This window comes from Spea bombifrons, chromosome 9 (genome assembly GCF_027358695.1).
Source record: "Spea bombifrons isolate aSpeBom1 chromosome 9, aSpeBom1.2.pri, whole genome shotgun sequence".
Lineage (NCBI taxonomy): Eukaryota > Metazoa > Chordata > Amphibia > Anura > Pelobatidae > Spea > Spea bombifrons.
In genome coordinates, this window is record NC_071095.1 from 26803333 (window position 1) to 26820466 (window position 17134).

The 17134-nt window shown below is 45.7% G+C and overlaps 1 protein-coding gene across 1 annotated transcript; it reads left to right on the forward strand.

The window, feature by feature from the left end:
- The first annotated feature begins 8844 nt into the window (after window positions 1-8844).
- On the forward strand, window positions 8845-14265 carry CIART (circadian associated repressor of transcription). Its single transcript, XM_053474434.1, has 6 exons — window positions 8845-8967; window positions 9537-10079; window positions 10901-10976; window positions 12953-13031; window positions 13255-13387; window positions 13717-14265. The coding sequence occupies exons 1-6, from the start codon at window positions 8845-8847 to the stop codon at window positions 14263-14265; spliced, it is 1503 nt and encodes a 500-aa protein (XP_053330409.1).
- Window positions 14266-17134: the final 2869 nt, after the last annotated feature.

A 17134-nucleotide genomic window follows, 5' to 3' on the forward strand; every position in this document is an offset into this window, starting at 1 on the left:
CAATATATTCAGGAGATCCTTACCAAGACCGTGTCATCTGAGATTCTGGCATTCTAGAACTGTTGTATGAAGACCCTGGTTCTAGCATTCTAGAACTGGTGTATGAAGACCCTGGTTCTATCATTCTAGCTTAGTGTATGAAGACTTAGGTTGTCGCATTCTAGAACTGGTGTCTGATGACCCTGGTTGTAGCATTCTAGAACTGGTGTATGAAGATCCAGGTTCTAGAATTCTAGAACTGGTGTATTAATACCCTGGTTGAAGCATTCTAGCTTAGTGTATGAAGACGCAGGTTGTAGCATTTCAGAAATTGTGTGTGCTGACCCTGGTTGTTCTAGCATTCTAGCTTAGTATATAAAGAGTCAGGTTGTAGCATTTCAGAACTGGTGCGTGATGACCCTGATTGTAGCATTCTAGAACTGGTGTATGAAGATCCAGGTTCTAGAATTCTAGAACTAGTGTATGAAGACCCTGGTTCTAGCATTCTACAACTGGTGTATTAATACCCTGGTTGAAGCATTCTAGCTTAGTGTATGAAGACGCATTACAGAAATTGTGTGTGATGACCCTGGTTGTAGCATTCTAGAACTGGTGTATGAAGACCCTGGTTCTATCATTCTAGCTTAGTGTATGAAGACTTAGGTTGTGGCATTTCAGAACTGGTGTGTGATGACGCTGATTGTAGCATTCTAGAACTACTGTGTGATGACCGTGGCTGTAGCATTCTTGAACTGCTGTGATGACCCTGGTTGTAGCATTCTAGAACTGGTGTCTGATGACCCTGGTTGTAGCATTCTAGAACTGGTGTATGAAGATCCAGGTTCTAGAATTCTAGAACTGGTGTATTAATACCCTGGTTGAAGCATTCTAGCTTAGTGTATGAAGACGCAGGTTGTAGCATTACAGAAATTGTGTGTGATGACCCTGGTTGTAGCATTCTAGAACTGCTGTGTAATGACCCTGGTTGTAGCATTCTAGAACTGCTGTGTGATGACCCTGGCTGTAGCATTCTAGAACTGGTGTGTGATGACCCTGATTGTAGCATTCTAGAACTGGTGTATGAAGATGCAGGTTCTAGCATTCTAGAACTGCTGCACAATGACCCTGGTTGTAGCATTCTAGAACTGCTGTGTGAAGACCCAGGTTCTAACATTCTAGCTTAGCGTACAAAGACTTGGGTTGTAGCAATTCAGAACTGGTGTATGAAGATCTAGGTTCTAGCATTCTAGAACTGCTGTGCGATGACCCTGGTTGTTGCATTCTAGAACTGCTGTGTGATGACCCTGGTTCTAGCATTCTAGAACTAGTGTATGAAGACCCTGGTTCTAGCATTCTAAAACTGGTGTATGAAGACCCAAGTTCTAGCATTCTAGAACTGATGTGTGATGACCATGGTTGCAGCATTCTAGAACTGGTTTATGAAGACTCTGGTTGTTGCATTCTAGTACTGATGTATGAAGACCCAAGTTGACGCATTTCAGAACTGGTGTATGAAGATCCAGGTTGTAGCATTCTAGAACTGTTGTGTGATGACCATGGTTGCAGGATTTTAGAACTGGTTTATGAAGACTCTGGTTGTTGCATTCTAGTACTGATGTATGAAGACCCAAGTTGACGCATTTCAGAACTGGTGTATGAAGATCCAGGTTGTAGCATTCTAGAACTGTTGTGTGATGACCGTGGCGCTAGCATTCTAGCTTAGTGTAAGAAGACTCCGGTTATAGCATTCTAGAACTGGTGTATGAAGACCCTGGTTCTAGCATTTCAGAACGGATGAGTAATGACATTGGTTGTAGTATTCTAGAACTGGTGTGTGATGACCGTGATTGCAGCATTCTGGAACTGGTTTATGAAGACTCTGGCTGTAGCATTCTAGTACTGGTGTATAAAGACCCAGGTTGTAGCATTTCAGAACTGGTGTGTGTGATGACCATGGTTCTAGCATTCTAGCTTAGTGTAAGAAGACTCAGGTTGTAGCATTCTAGAACTGGTGTGTGATGAGCCAGGTCTTTGCAGCCACACCAAGGGTCAGGAATATCAGGGTTTCGGGGAAATGCTATGGATGTCTGCAGGGCGCTGTTACGTTAGAGGCTTTGTGTGCTCTTACAAATACAATGCAATTCCAGCGCAGCGCATGCACATCATCAGTGTTACCCCGCTGTGCTATACCCAGTATCTGGGTGATGTGTGCCGACCTAATGTGATAGCAGTCCCAGGGGCCATTAAGCAGTACTAACAAAGCATTTTTTTCCACAATAAAATCATATGGAATAGTGGGTTCTAGGTAACAGAAAGTTTTATTTATTAATTAAAAATGTTTACTTCTGGGAGCAGACTTTGTTTACAAATTTTGTGTAATCTCTGAATGTCTTTTTTACACCGAAAGTATCCGATACAGGAATAACTCTGGTACCGCGGCTTGTGTGTATCCAGCCACAGTAACTAATATCACTTTGTCATTCTGATGCACAGGGTATAGATCCACGTTAATATATATGTCACCCGGGGTCACTCCAAAAAGAGGGGGCAATACCCTTCAAAAGTCCATCTCATAAATTGGTGTCTAATACAGCCCCACCAATCAGGAATGCATATTGAAGAACTTTATTAAGTACTGCATTCTTGGGGGGGGGGGGAGTAGTTAATTTTGGGAGAAGCTTCAGCTCCAGAGCTGCAGCACGTTAACCCCTCTGTGGTCTTGTTTCCAGCACTTTTTGCTGCGTGAAGCAACTCATCAGTGACCGGACAGCGTTCCCATCGAAATCTACAAGGCCGCTTCCTATGCATGCACCAGGGCTCTCTGCGGGCCCCTGGAAGCCTTGTGAGAGCCAGAGCTGGGGAATGGGGACGGGGCAAATGCATGGGGTGTGGGAGGGGGGTCTGCAGAAATAACAGAGAACACACAGCTATCATATACACTTACATCTCACTATACAGCGCTACGGAATATGATGGCGCTATATAAAATAATCATAACAATATGATGGCTGGAGCATCCCTTTAAAGTATCCAATAAAAAGGCAATACTATATAATGGTGTACTTATTCTATACTATATAACGTATACATTATATATGTGCTTATTTGTTTAATATAAGCACGCATCCTCGGGCTTCACGTGTTGCGTTGCAGCCGTGAGATGGTTACACACGCTTACACATGATTACATAACCGGCTCCGAGCCTCTGCGTGTTAGCCATAGAGCCTTCTCCCTGGCAAAACAACAGGGAGTGGCCAGGGCTGTGATTGGCTGCCAGTGCAAAAGGGGCGGGCTTGCCTCCCCATTCATTAATCTCGCCTGTGCTCCGTCTGCAGAATACGCAAACACGTGAGCGATCTCTCCATGCATCTGCCGTCATGCTAATCGTCTAGAAACCCCGAGCCGAGCATGTGCTTATTACATGGAATACTGTACAGAGGGGCATTATGGGGCAGCAGGTTCAGGGGCGGCAATAAGCACGTATGTGTATACAGAATCATCCCCCATGTGCATTTGCTCCCATGGGGGCTAACTAGACCCCCCCATACAAAAGCACAGAAAGAGCCCCCACTGATTTTAATGAGAGCACTTTCCTGCAGCTGATTGGCTTCTTCAAGCAGCCAATCAGTGGTGATAATTGTCAGAACACAGAGGAAGCAGGGAGCTGCAGCTTCTCTATACTTTTCAAAGAATGCATATTAAAGTCCTCATACATTTTTTTTAATATGCATTATTTTTGGGGGGGGGGTGAGGCTGATGGGGATATTCTGCCACCCCTTTAAATCTTCTCGCTATGAACTAAATACCACCTCCCAAGACTTTTTTTTACTACATGCCCAATAACAAAGCCCCTAATTGCTTCATTTTTATCTCAAATTGCCCTGCAATGGGACATCAAAATAGACTTGTAGCTACAACTGGTTGTCATGGTAACTGCACTATTTTGCACCAGAACCAGAACTCAAACACCTCCACCTGCTGCCTATAATCGGAGATCTATATTTTCACAGAATTTGGCCAAGGGAAACCGTGAATTTTTGTGTTTTGGGCCAATGAGAAGACTTTTTTTGAAATCTTGTTTTTTTGCTTTTTTCATCTATTTTTCAATATTTTTTTTTTGTTTTTATACTTTATTTTAATAAGGAAACAAGGGTGTGAAAAATGAAAACGTTAAAAAAGAAATCTGGTTTGGAATTACGGATGGAGTTATGAATGTTACTGTTTTTTGTTTTGGTTTTTTTTCCCTTTGAGAAGACTTTTTTTTTTTTTTTATACACATTTTTATTCTATGTCTGTATTGAAAGGCATTAAAAACTTTTTTTTTTCTCTAGTCATGCTTTTAAAAAGTAGTTTTTCCTAAAATTAGCCCCCCCCTCCAAAAAAAAACCCAGAATGATCTTGGTATTTAGAGTTATCACATTTTGTTGTTTTTTTTTCTCCTTTTAATATTACACTTTTCATTCTGTGTTTACTGAAATGCATTCTATGAAAAAAAAATTTAAAAACCGCTGTTGGGTTTGTTTTAATTCATATTTTTCTTAAAAATTCGTATTTTTATTAAAAATATTATAACCAGCTGGGCATTCATGGACAGGCTTGGACTAGCCATCCGGCTCAGGTGGGCCAGTGGTTGATAAGTTCTGCTGCTGGCTGGATACGCCTGGTCGCTAGCTGTATGAAGAGGTAATGCGCGGCCATTGGCCTTAAAGAGCCAGGACCGCTTAGTCACCTGACCCTGTTGTTGGGTGAGTTGGGCAAGAACCCAGGATGGCACATGCCGTACGAACTTTCGGCAAACAACCTACTCATCCTATAGAAAAGCAATTAGTGGTAATTAAATGCATCACCCGTGCTCGGTTGAACCGAGGATACCGACGGGCTGCACCCATGCGGATGTACCAGGTCACGGATCCGTTGACCCGGTTTTGAGGACACACAGCGCTCGTTACTTCATTTTCCTGTTTGTGAGAGCCAAAGATACGACTGGATCTGAACTTAACCATTGACCGACCAGGTACGCTAGCACTCCGCTCAAGGGGAGTGAAATGGGTCCGGGGGGTCAATGCGGTGACCCCACTAAACCTCAACGATGGCGGGAAAATTGCTCCTGAGTAAACCACAAATATTGATCACGGATTCTAGACATATTCTTAACTCAAAAGTAATCTCAGCCAATCAGAAGTCCCAGCGCTACTTGCTGTACCTCATTGGCTATAGTGAGCTTCAGCCGTGGCAGCGACCCACTCTGACATAAGAAGTTTTTTCCATTGGCTGTAATGAGCTTCAGCCGTGGCAGCGACCTGCTCTGACATCAATAATAAGTTTTTCCTTTGCTCTTACTCAGACGCACGGTGTTCTGGACTCTGTAATGGCACACGCCGGGCTCTCGTTATGATCTATGCTCCTGTGCGCCTCTTTGCTTTGGGGTTTGAGTCGCTTATTAGCAGAAATCTTAATTTTATGAAAATATTTGGGGGGTTTTCGGCGGGTTTTCAAGCCCCCGGCGTCCGAGGATTTAGCTCTGTGTAGGGGGTTCTTATGTTTCCATGACGACCGGCATTAATGCCATTTGGGTAACCCATTTAATGGGTTGTCACATATAATCTTCAGGTTGGGCTGTTAATGGGTTAATATTTAGAGAGTCTCTGAGGCAGCTCCTATTTCAGATGGGGAGCCCAGGCCATTACTTGCCCCTGCAGGAGGGGGTCGCTGGTGGTTTTAGGGCAGATGTGCTGCTGCACTGCTTTGACCTCCACATCTGAATTAAATAATTAAACTGAGGACGCTGCAATCCTTCACTATGACTCCTCTTACAGAATGCAGCTCTAAGGGCCAGCCCTGCCGAGTGCCAGTTCCCTGTACCTCCTCCTCTATGTGTCGCTCAGCTTGCTGTCCTCCTCACATTGCATTCAGACAGGTAGTGCCTGGTCCACATGCAGAGGAGGAGCCGACGCGAGGCACACAACCAATCCGCTCTTTAGTCCTCCTCTTTCAGCCTCCCTCTAGAGGACTTGACCAATAAAGCATCAGGGGCGGGCTTGTTTCGGGGCGTCTGGGTGTGAGCCGCTGGCCAATGGAGTAGCAGGCACGGGCGCACAGGGGGAGGCACGTGCGAGGCGGCACGTGTTTGTGTGCAAGCGATTCCGTGGCTGACAGAGGGCGGGGACTAGAGATACGCATTCACATTCAGTCACACCGAGCCGGGGATCCGCTGACAGACTGCACCGAGCCGGAGATCCGCTGACAGACTGCACCGAGCCGGGGATCCGCTGACATACCAAACCCAACCGGGGATACACCGAGAAGCAGGCATACTGCAAGAAGGAGATCCGCTGACACACATTGAACCGGAGATCTGCTGAAAGGCAAGTATAATCTTACCAGGAGATCCACTAAGAGGCATAATGCTTGAATGTGACACACTACTGGTAGGAGATCCACTGACACACACACACACACACACACACACACACACACACACACTGCAAGGGATCCACTGACACACTGTGCAAGGGATCCACTGAGATGCACACTACTGCTTGGAGACCCACTGACACACTGTGCAGAGGATCCACTGACAAGCACAGCTGTTGGGAGAGCAACTGATGCATACTGCTAGTAGGAGATCCACTGACACACTGAGCTGAGGATCTACCGAGAGGGAAGCAATTAGCAGTGGATCCGCTGACAGCATGAGCCTAGATAAGGGACATAGGTATTGGTAGATACAGAGAGAGACCCCATCAGAGGTGGGATCCACTGTAAGCTGAGGATCTACTGAGACACATGAAGGGACCTACACACATTGAATCAGGGATCCAGTAATGCCCAAAGACCTCCCAAGAGATCCCCACTTCTATATTGTCTAAGAGAGGCGCCTCACACACACACACACACCAAGGGATCCAGTGAGAAACTGGATCCAGTATGGAAAACTAAGTACGTGAGAATCCACACAAAGAACCCTCCAGTAAGAACCCATAGGCAGCTGCATTCCTAGATCAGCACTTAATGATCAGGGGGGGGGTTCACTATTGCGCTGTCTCTACCGAGAGATCTAGTGGAATGCAGCCGCAGAGACATGCCTAGTCTTACGAGAGGAGAGAGACAGCCCTACCATTGCATAGACTGTTTAGGGGAGTCTGCAGACTCCAGCAATTGGGAGGAGACGTCATAGATCCAGAGACCCCACCCAGCAGACAGAACCAGAACAAAGAGCAGAGACATCCGGGCCGGCGGTGAGCGCAGCACGCCAGTCACGTTATCTTCGTGCTGCTTGTCATCTACTCCTCCCTGATGTCTCGTCTAGGATCTGCTTCTAGAGCATGACGAGCATTTAAGATTCTATCCGTGGATCCTTGTCGTCCAGATGTGTAGGTTTTAGGAGATCTGGGAAGATTGTATTCATTATGGAGGATCCCGGCAGTCAGAAAGAAAGCTGGTCCCCCCTGCCTTAATGAGCCATTAGAAGATCTCACGGTGTGTGTGGGGGGGTGTTCTATTTCTTATCTTTTTTTTAAAATATATATTTTTCTGTATTGAAATAGCTAGGTTCCATCTGATAATCTTAAACCCATTCATCACCTTACTCGGGTGAAACCAAAAGAGAATGTTGGAAGCTCCTGTTGGGCTTCCATGCTTTAAGGTATCTTCTGATACGTCTATAAACGGGGATCTAAAAGGGGTCCGCAGGTTAGTAAAAGCTTTATTGAAGAGGTCAACAGATTCGTTTTTGCGTGGACCTCAAAAAAGATCTGTAGGAGGCCATGGACTTTGTTGAGAGGGTCAAAAGAACAAGAGTCTGGAGAAGGTTAAGGTCAACGTTGGCCTGAAGGGTTCTCAGACGGCAAGTGGTCTAGAGAGAGGAGGTTGAGAGAATAGATTCTAGGTGATCTAGAGGTTTTCTAGAACTGATTGTGAAAAGGAGAGGTACGGAATGCTGAAGGATCTGCAGGGTTCTAAGCCAACAATTATTATCGAGGGGGGGAAAAAAGGTGTTTCTAGTTGATTTCTAGCATGCCAAGGAGATTGTGATGTCACTGAGATGACGCCAAACGCCGGGACACTACTTTACGTAGATCCCATCCTTAGAATCCAGAATAAAATACTCGAAGAGTTGGCATGGCCGAGATCTTTTTGATGACCACGAGACACGCCTTGCAAATGAAAAAGCACCCAGGGTAGAGTACAGCGCCAAACAAAGCTTTATTTACCCAAAGCAACCCATCGTTCTAGATCTCCTTGTTGGCATAAGGTTAATAATGAACCAATGTTCTTTCAGTCTTGTGTTGCGCAATACCGATTCCGACGACGTCAATGACTCGAGTAGAGCCGACAAGACGTGCGCTCCCTTTCACGTTTTAATATTAGTCGACGACTAAAGGCACAATAGGCAAGTTTATATAGAGGACCACCTACAGGCGTTCGGAACCAGAATTAGGAGCATCATTAAGTATATATAGGGTTAATTAACTCCACTTTAGTGATTGGTGCTGCAAATTAAAGGGGCCGTTCCACCAACTTTTCTGAGTTGATTAGGTAATGTAAAATTTTGGCTCATTCATACACTTCTTTTTTTCTTTTTGTCAAGGAATGGTTAATGATCATGTGACTCTGATAGGTTCTAATCCTAGAAACTGAAGCATTCACGGGAGCCAATAAATCCGTAAAATGATGCGGCGTTAACAGGCTTAAAGGGACAGTTTAATGTCTCGGGCAGCCTCACCAAAGAAGAATGCGTATCAAAGTACTTTAATATGCATCCTTTAAAAATCGTAATAGAATGGAGCTAATTGGAATTCTGCATGGCCTTGTATCGTTATGTGTGGAGACGAGGGCGAGGAACACGGTGTCCCTGTTTGATAATGTGGCTCGAGCGGCACATGTCGCTGCAATCCCAACCGAACCTGTTGCAAAACCACGTCAGCCGGCCGTGTCCTGTGCCAGCTGCCAGTCTCATGGAGGTTAAACCTCGAGCCTGTTCGCTGGTACACACCCTGCTCTGATCTATGGCATCGCAGTTACACAGGAGCTCCACCAGGTGGCGCCTGCTAAGGGCTATTTAATCCTCCCCATCGTAATGATGTGATTGGTTATATAATATAGACTATATATATATATTCCGGGGCACTCCATCGATTCATTAGAGAACGGACTCCCAGAGGAGTCATCTCTGCTCCGGGATGTTTGAAGACTCCGTCCGTTTGTTGGATTATGTACATTAATTTTATCCTTGAATTTTGCGTTTTAGAACAGCTGGGGGGGGGGGGGCGAAGAGGCAGTAGTAGTGACTGCATAGAATACTCTTCCAGCAGAAATCGTAGATTTGGGTGGCCAGAGACTGGACAACCCTACATATATTCTTGTTTGTCATTTGTGAAGGAAATTGTTTTTTATTATTATTAATCTATGAGCAGGTGTGGAATCATTTTGTAGAATTTTGATGGTATTTGAAGTCTGGACGGCATGCACCCATGGGGAGGAATAATTAGTAGCTCAGGAAATTTGGTCTTGACTGTGACGTTCCAGTAAATATATTGAATTTTTGTCTCTTTAGACTGTTGATTCCGTGATGGAAGACACAGAATCGTCTGACTTTCTATCCTCTTGCGACTCCCTTTACTCCGCGGAGAGCACCACCACCGGCGACAAAGAGCACGAGAACTATGATTTTGACGTCTTCCTCTCTGGTGGCCTGGAGAGGACGCCCAATGAAGAAGCAGCCTTGGGGTCCGTGGGATTGATCTCAAATTCCCGACTCAACACCATGGATCACCCGGCTTTGATACGCCTCGAGAATGAGTACCAAGCGCGGAGGTCCTACTGGCAGCGGTCCGGACAATGTTTCGGTTGTCCTCAAGACACGGAAGGTAGGATCTCCTACGACAATCACCCTGGCTTCACGGGCAGCAGGTCTCCTCCGAGCACCAGGAACGAGGAGAAGCCGATGAAACTGTTTGCCTGCTCAGGGGAGTCAAATTCCGAGACTCATCAAGGACTTAAAAGGCAACGGAATCGGGAGGCAGAAGAGCCTGGGGTTTGGTGGAAGGAGACCCAGAGCGCTTCTCTATCTGAAGGGGACCGACTCTTTGCTCAAAAGGTATGCCACCAAAACATAAAACAAATTATGCACTATTTACCCTAAATAGCCGTATTTTCAGCTTTAGTATGCCTAGCACATTATACGCGAGCCGAGTTCACTAGTTACGGTCTTTAGAACCTAAGAAAAGCTGCATTCTACCCCAAAATTGGACGATGCCAGAATCCCCCACCCAGGAGAGGATATTTTGCGTATTTCATAGCTTTTAAACTTGATATTAAGGTGCTTGTAAACATATTAAGATGTTGGGTGTAATAGTCTTGGTATGTTTATAGCGTGTGGGTGTCGGACTTCTTTTAATCTTTTTATTACGCTTCTAACGCCATCAGCCCATCATTTAAGTTTACTGCCTTTTTTTTCACTAATTCTTAGTAAGTTTTTCCTCCCCTGCCGTGGAGCCACAAGAGGGTTTTACAGGACAGAAATGCTATTAAAAATCCTATTAAAACTCCACTTTTAAATAGATGCAGTATTGTGCAATACCGTATGCTAGGTTCAAAATAAGTGTCCAAAAAAAAAAATCAGATCTTGAAATAAATTAACCAAAAAACAATTAGATCAGGACAAAAATTGACCAAAAAAAAAAAATCCAATCAGGACAAAAATTCCCAAATGACATTGTGAGCCATGTCAGGCTTGAATAAGTGTTCAGGCGATACAGTAGTGAAGCATGGCATGGATGCCATCACTGTTAACTCCTTAACGACAATGGGCGGTCCCTAAACCCTTTGAAAACAATGCATTTTGAGGCCGTACATGTACGGGCTTTGTCATTAAGGGGTTAAGAGATTTAACGGCTTGTGTTTTTTCTCTTATTCCAGTGCAGAGAGCTTCACGGCTTCATCAAACCCCTGACGGATCTTCTAAACGGGCTGAAGAAAGGGCGTTACGACAGAGGTGACTATTACGGCTTTAGGACTGTCTGTGTACTGTACTGTTGCATGTCCCGGGCGCAGTACAAGAGATCTTTCCACGGTGATCTGTAAAGCGGGATCCGGTCCATTTAGCGAAACCCCGACCGGTTCCCAGGAGTTAGTCCTCCTCTGTTGCCGTGCATGTAGGTAGGTGTCAGTGGATGCTGTTAAAGCTCCCGTTTGGTGTGTAGGGATTCACGTTACCGCTGGATCCGGAGGCATTGATTTAAGGCAGATTACAGCTGCCGGATTCCGCCGCTGTAGACGCTTCTGCAGCACAGACCCGGGGATGTTACACAACAGGGGGTGTGTTTGCTTTGTTCGGCTTATTCACATGGCACTGCAGGCGACTCGCCCGTGCAGCACACACTTCACTGCCAACACATTATAACCGCTCTCATAGTCTTCCTCTCTCTAGACAACCACCGAGCCTTCTGCATGAGATCCGTCTCTCCTCTTTCTTTCTCTCCTCTTTCTTTCTCTCCTCTTTCTTTCTCTCCTCTTTCTTTCTCTCCTCTTTCTTTCTCTCCTCTTTCTTTCTCTCCTCTTTCTTTCTCTCCTCTTTCTTTCTCTCCTCTATTCATCGTTCTCTATCTCTCTCCTCTCCTCTATCCACCTTTCTCTCCTCTATCCATCTTTCTCTCTCTCTCTTCTCTCCTCTCTTCTCTCCTCTCTTCTCTCCTCTCTTCTCTCCTCTCTTCTCTCCCCTCTCTCTCTCTCCTCTCCTCTATCCATCTTTCTCTCTCTCTCCTCTCTCTCCTCTCTCTCTCTCTCCTCTCCTCTATCCATCTTTCTCCCCTCTATCCTCTCTCTCTCCCTCTCGTATTTTGACCCTAGTGTATCCTGTCTGTTACGTAGTCATCACATTTAGTGGGTGAGAAATGAGTGCAAGCCTTGAGGACCATTAACATCCTTACTCTGAACGTGTTGGGTGGGCTTTAAGGAACTAAACTATTTTCTCTTGATACCTCGGAGATTTCACGGGTTATTATAGAGCTTAATCTTTCATCCGACAGGAATATATCGGTACCTTTAACAAGTTGTGTTTTCTGCTTCATCTTCTAGAAAACCTGCTGGCATTGAATGAGTTAAAGCTTATCCCTGCCTCCGATTTCCCTTAATCCAGGCGTACTGCTTTGTGTGTTTTTAGCACAAATTGGATTGAGGGTCCCAGGAGTATTCTCTAAAGCATGAGGTCATGGTGATGTTTTCACGAGGTGACACTTAGCTGCCTTCCTCTCGTCCGCTTTCCTCTGCGTGAAAGTCATTTTCATCTCCCTCGCCTTCACCTCGCACAACCTTGCACGTATACCGAGACATTGCTGGATCTATTGATCTTGGGGCTGATATTCCGAGGGGGTTATTCGAGGTTATGCCACGCGATAAAATCACTTTGTGCCACTTAAACTGAGCAAGAAAGCTCCTCATGCAGAAAGAGCCCACTTCTAATCCCTATATATATATATATATATATATATATATATATGTATTGTGACAAACCCTATGGCATGAGGGCCATACATGTCACTTTTAGGGGTCCTAAGCACAGTCCTCTAGGGCAATCAGAGTCAGGAACGGCCTATATTCGAGCCAATACGGTAATACTTTACCGTTTCCTTCGCGATCCCGGAACAATTCCTTGAAGGTAGTTGCATCGCAGCAATGCGTATAAATGACCAGGCTTGCACTTTTCACATTGTTAGGCGAGAGCAGCCCGTCTTGTTCTTGGGCTCAATCGACATATCGTGTGTCGGGCTTCCCGGTCTGCGTAGCCACAGAAGACCTTTAAAATCTTTTGCCATGCAGCGCACACACACACACAGCCTGCCCCATCCCTAGCCGACTATCGCAGTCCTTCCCAGTGGATCAGGTTTGCTAAATAATTCAATGATCGGATGTGTTTTTTCCGCCCCTTCTGGTGAAATTTTAACCTCCTCTTGTCTGATCTCCTGATTCCAGGTTTAAGCACCTTCCAGCAGAGTGTGGCCATGGATCGGATACAAAGGATCGTTGGCGTGCTGCAAAAACCAGAAATGGGGTAAGTGTCAATAAACTGAGAACCTGCTACCCCATCTACTAACTGGTGCCAACACCTACAGGTGTATGTTATAGTACCTTACAGAGGTGTCCACTGCTACTTATGTCCCATTACGTGGGCGACATCTTTGCCTTGATAAGACCTGCCACCTTTCCAAATGATTGTGATTGTCGTAGTAGGCGCATGTCTGTGCTGCCCTGCTCATGGTCTCTGTCTTCCACAGCGAACGGTACCTGGGCACGCTGCTTCAAGTGGAAATGATGCTAAAGATATGGTTCCCCGGTGTTACCAGCTCCTCGTCTGCATCGTCGTCTTCAGACTGTGATATGGAAGAACCGCAGTATAAGATAGCCAAGGTAAAAAAAAAAAAAAAAAACATTATAGAAAATGTGAATTTTGACCCGTTCGACCCGTCCGGTCTGCCCATTTTTTTCCTGCGGTAAAGACTCAAACCCATTAATTGTTGGTCTTGTCTTAGATTCGGGATGATATGCCTATCCCATGCGTGTTTAAATTCCCTCGCTACGTGAGCCTCTTTCTCTTCATCTACAAGGAAGTAAAACTTCCTTCCATTCCATCTAAGTTATAGATTCTGCCCCTTGTTCTAATGAAATAAACATCCCTCCTTTCCTGTTAAATATATATCGGGAATATGTGTCTGATTCTGCGTTTTGACCATCTGCAGCACCCGAATGTTGACAGCGCAGATGCAAGAAGTTGCCCATCGAGCAAGTCGCCGTCGGCGCGCAGTCACACCGAAGAGAATCCCACCCGGTGCTCTGCCGCGGACAGCTCCCCCGCAGAATGCGTCGGCTGCAAAGAACACGTGCGAGCTTTCGCCGAGTTGCCCTCCATGAATTTGACCTGGATGCACTCGGCCCCCATCTGCAACCCTCCTGTAAGCCCCGCCGATCTGCGTCATCTCAACAGGGCTTTTGGGCAGGAAATCTTTGGGCCGAACGCCAGCAACTGCGGGGTGATTCTGTTGCTGCACAACGGCGCGGAGCCTCCCTTTCCTTTGGCCAGATCTGCCTCAACGACGCGGCCCGAGCAGCCGGCGTCGGTCATTCGCCACACCGAAGAGATAACGGAAGAGCGGCCCCTCCGAAGCCGGAGCGCTCCTGCCGCGCTCCTCACCGTTTCCAGACCCGGGCTGATTGAGGCCGGAGGCCGCTCTCGCTCCCTTCCTCGCCTGCCGCTGTGCGCGCAGAAACCTTCCGGGGAGAAGACCTAGACGGCCCGCGCCGGATTCCCGGATCGACCAGAACTCTGTCCACGTTCAGCTTCGTCCGTGCTGCGCAGTCCTGGGAAAGAACCCTCCCGGGTCTCGGCGCAGAAGGAGAGCAAAAGAGCTAGAAGTGGTGTGTGAATCTATTTGTTTTTTTTTTTTATATATCTGTCACGTTCATGACCTGCTTGCTGAGGCTCAGGCCCGGTTTCCTAAACAAAAAGAGGAGTCCGGAGATGAGCGAAAATGATCTATTATATGGCGCCGACAGTTACCGCAGCGTCCATGCATTCGAGGGGTCCGACAAAACAAGAACCGGCGACTGATACATTAGCTAAAGAGGGTCCCGGCTCGTGGGAATGGGGATAACGGCAAAAGTACCGGTTCTGCCCAAGCACCGTTACCGCACAACACCCCATTTCTTGCTTGCGTATGATTGTCGGCAGAAACAATCGACTAAAACACCAGTGAAAGTAAAGATGACCCTGCTGTTTCGGGCGTAACAGCCGGCATCCAAAGACTAGGACACTAGATGCGATAGCTTCGAACAAACGTGTGACGGATATGCATGCGCAAACGATTCTTCTACGGCAGAATGCGGAGATACCGATAAAGGAAAAGGTTGGCATGTACTGTTACGGTAATGACACTCGCCGCCATCCCCAAGAAGGAGTTTTCCCGTAAACGTGCCTATGCTGCCCGGTGCGTGCGGTGTCCAAGTCTCTGGGCTCCGACCGCTAAGGAGATCACATGATTAATTTCTTATGAGAAAATCGGCTTTTTTCCTGCGGAAACCCAGCGTATGAGATGTGTCTGCTGCTCCGCAAGCAATCTTGGAAGTATTGTCATCATAGGTGTTTTTTTTTTTAAAAGACATTTTAGTTCTATTAGAATTAACCAATCCGTGTACAAATTTTGTGGTAATATTTTTAGCGCTTCCTTGGTGAATGTGGTTTTTAAATAAAATGTCCCGGAGACACGTATCCCAGTTTTTATGTTTATTTTACGGATTGCTTGGGTTGGAGCGACTGGCCAAGTCGGCCAAGCGCTGAGAGGTCATTAGCAGCCTAATGCGCGGACACCATAAAAATATTTTTTTTAAGTCTTCAAAAAATGATCAAGAGCCTTATGGGGGGGTTATAAAGGGGTATTAAGCGTGCCTCAAATCGTACTTGTGGTAGCCTTTATACATATGCCATACTGTGGGTACAAATCTGCCAAATATTATTACGTAGGACGTGCCGGGGTTTTTGGTGAGAATTTGTACATTTTTTCATTTCAGCTTTTTTGAAACAGTATTTACATTTTTTACTATATATATATATATATATATATATATATATATATATATATATATATATATATATAATATATAGCTACTAGTGTGAAGGGGCAATTTCTTATAAGGGGTTTCTGCAGAAGCCCCCCATGCTTTTTCAAGCTATCGTAGATTAACGTAGCAAGGTGTCGGTTAAAATAAAGAACGGCTTTCTGAACATGGGTAGTGACGCAATAATCTATCACAAAGTTTTCTTTGTGTGATTTCAAGCGAACTTTTACATTACTTTTATTACCGAATCGCCTGAAAGAAAAGTTAACATGGCCAGTAAAGTCCACGTGTGGCATATTACAACACAATGCCACGGGTGGGGTGAGATCTCACGTTAACCTTGCCTCGCAGCAACACCGTGCTCATCCATGTGACGGATTGCCCAAGTGTATAAAAAACAAAGTTGAATTGAACTCGTTGGCCCGGTAGGGACCGAAACAAACAAGCTGATTGCAGAAACAATTGTAAAAAGTTCAATTCAAGAAGTGGAAGTGGTAAAGATTAAAACAAGTTTGAATTCTAGTTTTCTTCAAGGGAGTACATCATTGCATATAACCCCTCCCCAGCGCCCTGCACGGTGACAACCCCCCCAGTGATGTACACAGTAATGTCTGCATTGACAAAAACCTGGATTCATCCTGTTTTGTTCCAATAAATTCCCTTTATCTGGAGGCCGCTATTGTTGTCGGTCATCTGATATTCTGTTCTGTTCAAACACCACACTGAGCTGCTGCTTTACGGCAATGCTAATGAAGTCTGTTTCTACATAGACTTTTATTAGTCAGAGTGACTGTGTGATGAAGAGCAATTCTAACTCTTACTGCAAGCTGTATGTTCCTGTAATAATTATTTGATGAGTTTTTTTTATTTTTAAAGAGCCAAGATGGTGGGGAGGAGACAAAACGGTAATAATGTACGTTGGGTTGTGGACATATTTACTCCGAGTCTCTGGAACAGGCAGCCCGGAGCCACCGCCGATTAGCTCGCAAGACCCGTGAATTCCAGCTTAAGTTGTCATTTAAGATACCTGTTGCGTCGTTACCGTACCCGAGCGTGTTATCTAACCCAGATGAGCTCATACTTTCTCTTTGGCATTAAAACACCTGGATCCCGTCCAGCCCTTGTCTCCGATGTCAGCACAGCGAGGCTGGGTGCGGCGTAATGGATACGCGGCGTACACGGGGAGGGCCGAGCCGCCCGTGGGTGCCCCACATGACACTCCAACCGCAGCGAGCTCACATTGCACCTACAGAGAAGCCCCGAGTTTCCGCACCTGACCAGATGTTAATAGAGCGCTAGAGACGCGAACACGTGCGCTGTGAGATTTTGAGTAAACAATAGGTAATCTGGAGTTAAAAAAATAACATCTTTTATTTGTAAGTGAGTCGGTACCCATTGTGCAGCGCTGCGGATTATGATGGCGCTATATACCATAAGTGGTAAGTGGATTGACGTACTTACCAAATATACATCTTAAATAAAATGAACATCTATAATGGGGTTTACAGACTAGAAAAAGCCATATCTGTGAATTAGAAGCCCACC

Coding starts and splice junctions, on each gene's coding strand:
- CIART (XM_053474434.1), top strand. CDS start 8,845: ATGTGGCTCGAGCGGCACATGTCGCTGCAATCCCAACCGAACCTGTTG. Junction 10,080..10,900: donor ACCGACTCTTTGCTCAAAAG/GTATGCCACCAA, acceptor CTCTTATTCCAG/TGCAGAGAGCTTCACGGCTT. Junction 13,032..13,254: donor CTGCAAAAACCAGAAATGGG/GTAAGTGTCAAT, acceptor TGTCTTCCACAG/CGAACGGTACCTGGGCACGC.